This window comes from Daktulosphaira vitifoliae, unplaced genomic scaffold, assembly GCF_025091365.1.
Source record: "Daktulosphaira vitifoliae isolate Bord-2020 unplaced genomic scaffold, ASM2509136v1 Scaffold_5, whole genome shotgun sequence".
Taxonomy (NCBI): Eukaryota; Metazoa; Arthropoda; class Insecta; order Hemiptera; family Phylloxeridae; genus Daktulosphaira; species Daktulosphaira vitifoliae.
The window spans coordinates 14,620,310-14,628,938 of record NW_026099576.1 but is presented as its reverse complement, the minus strand read 5'-3'; the positions used below and the strand labels follow the sequence as shown (position 1 = coordinate 14,628,938).

The following is an 8,629-nucleotide window of genomic DNA, read 5'->3' as shown; positions in this document are numbered from 1 at the left end:
TATAGAACAAGTGTTAATTTTTTAATGTTGTCTAGAATTTATTTAAGTTACCAGTAGTGGAGTTATACATCATAATGATTATATTTAAAATTTTCATATCTGTTATTGTATATACAAAATGTTCTATTTCCATGGACCTTATAGAATTGCATTGCAACTTCTCTAAATATTTTTTTAATTATTTCAAATACAGTGAGCAATATTTATTGAACTTCAAAAATACAATTTCTGAACTCGAACTAAGAAATTATGGATTAGCAATCAAAACTCATGATGAAATCATAATGATCATGTTAGATGCATTATGGAATATAAAGGAGGAGTATATAGCAGAAGATTTAATGACGATAAATTTATATTTGAACAATGTTTCAGGATCTTTAAACATGATCGCTAAAAATGAAAATGGTGAATTCAGTAGAGCTGAAAGCTCTCAGAATTTACTTCAAGGCTATAAACTAATTATTCGATCAATTGTTGAACGATTGGAATACTTTATTAATAGCAAATGTTTAGATGTATCGTTTAAAAATAATTTCATATCATACACCTATTTTAAGGTGCCGCCAATTAGTTGCATGCCAGATATTTTGCTTCGTATTTTGGAACAACTAAAAAATAACATATTTATTGTTATAAAAGAATATTTATTATGGTACGATGTGAACGATGATGAAATATTAAAAAGTTATACTGTCATTGTGAAACATTTAGCGTTGTCTTTTCGTAAGCAATCATATAACAATTTTTATCCTAAAAATTTGTTATTTTATGATTTAATGGAAACCCGATCTAATTTATCCATGCTAGAATTATCGTCAGGATCTCAGGCGAAACAAACAGCCAGTTACATAGAAAATAATCAAATTAATGTTTTATTAGACATGCTGAGATCGGTCCAGTTTAAAAGAAATGTATCGAGTGGACATGTGATGGAAAATCGGCCGCTTTATTTGAAGTTAGACTTTGCATCAGGTTCTGATACTAAACAGTATTTTAGATGTAACAGCGAAAAACAACTTAATGTTGTTTTAGACATTGTTCGACATGCGCCGTTAAGAATAAAATGTACTAATAATTATCAAATAAAATTATTCGATTTTTTTCGTTTCATCATACTCGATTTTGACTTTAAAAATGTACAAGCATTTAAAAAATTAGTAAATGCAGCAACAGTTCGCCCAATTTTGATGATCGTACGTTTTTATTTTTCATTAGTTAGAAAATTTCTTTTACTTGATAAATTTGAAGATGTGGAATTAAAAGACGTTATGAAAAATTTAATCATTGGAATGGGAAAACAAATTGTTGGAATCATGAAATTCTTTATAAATTTGAATTTATTTGAAGAAAAATATGTAAATAAAATTGTTCATATTTTTAAAATGACTTACAAAATTATTTTATCTTTCGAAGAATGCAATAAATTGTTTACAAGTAAAGAAGTGGGAATAATAGTAAAAAATTTAAAAAATTTTTTGAGAAAAAATGCTTTAAATAGTAAATTTGGTCAATTACAGAAAGCAGAAGTCACAGAAAACAATATTATTGACATTTTTTATTTATCTGTTGCAGAAGTAAATAAAGTTACTTTATTCGTTTTAGAGTTGAAAAAATATCACTATTGTTTTAAGACTCCAAATAGATATATTCCTACAAGATTCATAGAGAAGTATAGATTTCAAACTACTCTCAAGCATAATATTCCAATCGGTAAGTTCACAGGTATACAACCAAGATTTTTTTCTTTCTGTTAAACGGAGGAATGAAAAGAATTTTGGCAATATGTATTTAAATTAATAAAGTTAGATTTTTTTTATAGAAATATTATAGCGTGATTTGTTTATAGAATAAACAGTATAAACTTTATACTGTTTAAAATGGTATTTTTTTATACAGACTTCCTTATATACGCATACAAAGTTCACTTAAAATATTTTAGAGCCACTTTAGGGGTGATGGAAGTACAACCAACGGCAAATTTTTTTGTCAAAACTAAAAAAAAAAGCAGTTGGAACCAGTTATAATGGAGTCATTGCGTAACATAAAATAAATCAAATTTTAATTTGCACATAAATAAATTTTAAATACATACTCACTCTATTTACATATTAAAATGCCGTAATGGATGAATAGTTCATCGGATGAAAAAAAAATAGTTTGTAATTCATTTTTTTACAATATAAAGTCAAAAATTATTTCTATCTTATATTATAGCCATATATTATTAAAAAAAAAAATTAAATTTAAGGTTTTTAACCCTGAATGGATGAAAAAAATTATTTAATTACATATTATTGTGGAGTTTTTTTAATCTAATAATTTTCCTCTTACATAAATTTTTAATTTTCAATAGTTTCTGAAAAAAATGAGTGTATTACAAAATTTAGATCACCCTGTTTATAAGGTTTGCTATACAAAAACTAAAATTTGACAAAATTGAGTATTAAATTTTACGAATCTTATAATTACAATGTTTTTCAATCGAATATTTGAATTATTTTTCATAAGTGTCGTTAAGACACTTGCCTTGATTTGTTGTACTTTGTGTAAATCTTTGTGTCAAATGTTATTAATCAGTTGTGAAAGGAAGGTTAAGGACATTTTTTTTCGTTTAACGTATGCTTTTATTAGCGCTATAGTCATATACTTTTCTTCTTATTCCTCGCCTTAATCACAACTACTTGGGGTCGGCCATCTATAGTCATATACTGTTAATAGTGATAATTGACTAATATACGATGTATAACTAATCTTGGCTTTTAACATCTTTAAAAACTTTTAATCCTGTAATATTTGTCCCCAATAAAAAAATAACAAAATCGATTTTATTTTTTCGAAATTTAAAAATAGCCATATATTAGTTCTTACCTTACAAAAAGTTATTATGGATCGATAACAACTTCAGAATAAGTACTTATTAAATTACAGCCATTTAAATAGATAGAGTGGGTATGTAACGCGAGTGGAATATACATACACCAGTATGAGATGTACGCACTCGTGCTATTTGACGTTTGTAATTTTTATATGAAAATTATAAATAAAAAAATTTTGTTATTAGAACAATTAGAAAATCATGAAGACATATATCGACAACTTTATTTTCCTGGTGACAATTCAAATTATATAAAAGAACATTATAATCAGAGCTCGAGTGATGAAAATGATGAGATGAATAATGATGAGATGAATAATGATGACAATAAGGATTTTGATGTAGCAAAACAGACATATTACACTCCTAAATATCTAGTTGATTATTTACTTTATAAATAGTTTTTAAAATGAATTTACTTTATATAGTTTATTTAAGTCTCATATACAATATTTAGAACACAAAAATAAGTACAATGTAACACGTATATTTAAATAATTAAACAACAATAATAAATAACAATGCCAATTTATAATTAATAATGTAAATTACATAGTTAATTCACATAACTTTTGCGGCTAAAAACTTGTATTGGTAATTTTTTTTATAATATGTTTATAAGTAGAGTTAGGCATTATTATATGCATTTATAAATTTTTTTTTGAACCACTTTGGAGGCTCCCAAGTTTGTGTAATTTTGTTGTAGAATTATACACTATAAATATAGAAATAAATTTCATTTTAAGGGGTATAAACATTCCTAATTCCCACAACATTATAACCTCTATAACAACACATTACTAAGTTTTCAAGTCAATTAATAAAAAATTTTACTAGCTGATGGTATGTTCAGAATAACTGAACAAAATTTATAAATCCGTATTATTCTTATCTTTGTTCATAAGAATTAATTGATATTAATCAATAAAACAGGTCTAAAAAAAATATATGAATTATTATTTTTAATTTTCCTAATTTAATTTCAGGATGTTTAATAAAACTTATAAATATACAAATTTACTTAAATCTAATTAATTTATACCCTATCAAGATAAAAAAACCCAGCACAGGGGGGTCGCGGCACAGTGGTGACGTGGCATAGATGGATCAAGCATAATGATATCTGACAGTGATTAAAATCACTATCAAAAAAAAACGCTTCGATGCAAATCTTTAGATAGTGTTTAATTTTAAAAAATTGGTGGATTATTCCAAAAGCTACATGATCTGCTAGTTCATTATTAATATCCTCATTAAGATAAAGTATGTCGAATCAAAAAGGGATTATTAAAAAATATTATTTCTTATAAAAAAATAATGTTGATCCATACACTTTTAAATATGTCATAGTATTATAAAGTTAAAAATGTAAAAAATAAAATCGAGAATTTTCACATAATAATAGCATTTGGTAGCCATTTTCACCGTGAAGATAAAATAAAGTCCGAAATTTTTTTTTCGCATAATAAAGTAGATTACATTAACTTTAATTTAAGATATAAATAAAAGTGTCAGACTTTCCGGAACAGTTTCAAAAGTTAAGTTGAAAAAATTAATTTTTTGTAAAAAAGTTGTCATTTTAAATCCCCCCTGTAGGCAAGTAAAAAGTCAGATTTATAAAAAAAAATATACCAAATGATAGGTAAAGACATCATGCATCTGTAAAAAAAAGAATTATACTGATCCACACATCTTTCAAAAAGTTATAGTATTATAAAGTTAAAAATATAAAACAGAATTTTTTTACAAAAATCGTATTTTTTTTATTAAGTTTGATGTCTGTTTTCACCATGAAGATAAAATAAAGTCCGAAATTTTTTTTTACCATGATAAAGTATATTACATTAGCTTTAATTTAAGATATATATAAAAGTGTCAGACCTTCCGGAACACTTTCAAAAGTTACGTTGAAAAAGTTCTACTTTCTATATGCATTTTTATGTTTTGAATCCCCCCTGTATTTAGGGAAATGGTCCGATTTAAAAAAACAGTATGTCGAATGAAAGATCTATATAAATACTACTTCTCATAAAAAAATTGTAATGATCCATACATTTTTCAAAAAGTTATAGCATAATAAAGTTAAAAATGGAAAATACAAAATCGAAAATTTTCACACAAAAATAGCATTCGGTAGCCATTTTCACCGTGAAGATAAAATAAAGTCCGAAATTTTTTTTTTTCATAATAAAGAACATTACATTAGCTTTAATTTAAGATATATATAAAAGTGTCAGACCTTCCGGAACATTTTCAAAATTTAAGTTAAAAAAATTAATTTTTTGTGAAAAAGTTGTCATTTTAAATCCCCCCTTGTGGGCAGGTTAAGGGTTAAATTTATAAAAAAAATATACCAAATGAAAGGTAATATTATAAGGTAATGATATTATGCATCTATATAAAAAAAAATTTTATTGATATGTTTATTTTTAAAAAAGTTATAGCACTTTTAAGTAAAAAAAATTGAAAAAATTTTGAAAATTAGCGATTTTTAAATTTGTAATTTTTTTGGAGGTTTCCCCCATTTACGGGGAACGAGGGAATTTTTTTCAATTTTTGAGGGTAATGTCTTCGACTAGATACAATTTGTGATCTTTTGACGTATCATTGAAAGAAATCGGTTCGGTGAGAGCTGAAAAAAAGTGGTAACAGACACAAAAAAAAAACACATCTTAGTAAAACCAATACCTTCTCAGCTTCGCATTGAAGCTAAAATATAATTATGTTAAATTTATAATTTACGTGTTTTCTTACAGAACAAAAAACTTGTTTTTTTTAAATCATGTCTTTTTTTTTAATCTACGGTACAATTTTTATTTACAAAAAATGCAAGAAAAATAATTTCAATTAGTCAGACATTTTTTGAAGAACTTTATCAAAAACGTGATTACCTATTTAGATTTATTTTGCCAATTGTTGTCCTCAAATTTTTGTTGACAAATGATTTAACATAGTAATTGGTTTTTTATACACATTTTCTAACTTTCATTTATTTTTATATTTTATCTGTATTCTATACGATTATCAATTAGTGTCACGCCAAATGAATAGATCATTTGAGAAACCCTTTTAGTCCTAAAGTAAAAAATTTACAGGAGAAAGAAAATACTTTCTCTACTTGTACAGAAAGTAACATATAACGAATTAAAACTTAAATGTACCTTATATTGAAGTAGTTAGCATGATAGCCAATATTTATATATTTATATTACTAGAATTATAAAAATATTATCAGAAAAAAAAACCAGTGCGCGGATGAAGTGAAACTTCTTTCAGAGTCATTCAACTGATAGAATATTAGGTTTGTATTGGAATAAAACAAAAAATACGCCTAAAACTTTTATTTTGAAACGATCTTGCGTCGCTTCGAGTACACAGAGCCACACGACCCGTGCCGACTTTATCAGCCGCCGCCCTACTACGTGTATTTTGGTTGTTTGGCTGACTAACACCGCATACGATACGGCACTAGTGGCGTATTTAGAGGGGGGCACAGGGGCACGTGCATCCATTGACTGAGTCATGTAAATATTTTATCAAGTAATGTAATATTGTATTATATCATTAGAAAAAGATATTTTTTGGTTATCGATAATAACATGGGTTTATGAAATGTTAGTCGATATAGTTGTCTTGTGGAGCAAAATTTGACACAGTTGTTAATGTTATCACCTATTTTTGAAGTGTTTATTACGTAGAGATACACACTGTATAAAAAAGGATTCAAAACAAATAACAGATTTTTTTTTCAAAAAAATCTATAATATGTGTTAACAAAAGTTATGAGCAAAAAAAAGTCGTTTTGTGATACCTTATTCACTAACATTTTTTGTGCCCCCCCCCCCATTATAAGCTTTTAAATACGCCACAATACTAAGTCCAGCAAGTGCCGCACGTCCGACGAAATATTATATAAGTCATCTTCGTGACATCATCCTATCCGCTCTGAGAGTACCACCAGACACACTACTAGGTCTAAGCAACTCTTATTAACTCTGTGAATTTGGATTTTATAACTGTCAAACACTTATCATATCCACTTTGGATTATTCTTTGTTTTTTTAATTTGCAATAAATAAACAGCTCTACGCCACTATTTAGTGAAACTGGGTGATGCCTACCTAATTGTGGTACACATCCATTAAGCCCATAACAATTTTAAATTAAATTTATTATGATTATTATTAATTTTCTTATTCTATTGCCACGAAAGATTTGATGGACTTATGATAACTGAAATAACTTGTAAGTTTTTGACTGGACGTTATGAAGGTATCATGTGAAAATTGCATCTTTTGTGGTTTTTTTTCAATTTTTATTGACAATGAAAATGATTTGAAATTATTTAATGCATAATAAATAAAATTAATTTTAAAAAATACAGTGCTAAATTATAATATAAAATATACTTTATTACTTACTATTATTATGTATTAATGAAAGTATATACAAGGTGATCGGTTTATCATAAACCACTCGATTATTCACATAATACAATATTGGAAAAATTAAATTTGATTATTTAGTTACATATAATTTTTGATTAATCATCTAATAATTACATTTTAGAATTATGCCTTTAACTTAAAGTAGTTTTATTTTTTTTAATGACAATATACATATTTGACTAGCTTTTAAAATAGGAAATAATCTAATTAAGAAAATGACTGGTCGATAACAACTTTTGGACTAGTATTTCAGAAGTTATTAACAATTTAAAGCAATGACTAGTGGCGAGAAGTAGGTGATACTATTTTTATAATTAGTCATTTCCTGGCTGTACTTTTCGTCTCACCTGGTATAAAAATGAAAATAACATTCAAAGAAAGTACTGGTCCAAAAAAATTATTTTTATAAACCCAAGGTACCAACGAGATTCTTCTTGTGATTTTCTCATTGATAGTTTGGTCTCTAGTGCAAGCCGGCCATAATACCCGCCCATCCAACATTTTCCTAGCCAATAACCATCTTTGACTCCCTAACATGTGAAAGAGAGCCACCACCCTCTGTAGCATATTATGTTCGGGAAATATAAAAGGATGTAAAACAGATTATTTTTTTTTTGTGTGTGTGTCTGTTTACCACTTATTCTCATCTCTTACTGGACCGATTTTGATGAAAAATGCGTCAAAAGATCACAAATTTTGAATGATTTTTAGGCTGTGTAATTAAATTTATTCTGTTTTTTTTAATTTATAGCTTATATTGATAACTTCTAATTCATCACTAAAATTATAACTAATAAGGTTTAAAATAATTAAATTTCCTTTTCTTTTTTACGATATATTTGTACTAACTACAATACTAAACTATTGAAAATTAATTTTATATTAAATTTAATTACTTTTTAACAACTTGTCAAAATATCACAAATTGTATCTAGTCGAAGACATTATCCTCAAAAATTGAAAAAAAATCTCCTTGTGGATTAGTGTGTTTATTCATAATTAGCAAAAAAATTATTTTTTAAAAAATTTTGCATCAATTTTGTGAATAAATTTTTAAACATATTTGCCATAGAAGTAAAAGATCATACTTAAAATCTTCTTCTTCTCCCTCGCCTTAATCTCAACTACTTGGGGACGGCCACCCTTATGCTGAACTTCCACTTGACACGATCTCCCGCATCATATCTATGCTCACATCAGCTGTCTTCATATCACATTCAATAGCATTCTCATATCTGCTACTCTCATTCTCTGCTCTTTCTTATCAACCGCCCAACACTCTGAACCATACATAATAGCTGGC

The 8,629-nt window shown here is 26.6% G+C and overlaps 1 protein-coding gene across 1 annotated transcript; it reads left to right on the top strand.

The window, feature by feature from the left end:
* Positions 1-3,823, top strand: LOC126907366 (uncharacterized). Its single transcript, XM_050688583.1, has 2 exons — positions 1-1,713; positions 3,065-3,823. Exons 1-2 carry the CDS (start codon positions 75-77, stop codon positions 3,277-3,279), a joined length of 1,854 nt encoding a protein of 617 aa, XP_050544540.1. The 5' UTR covers positions 1-74; the 3' UTR covers positions 3,280-3,823.
* The last annotated feature ends 4,806 nt before the right edge of the window (positions 3,824-8,629 follow it).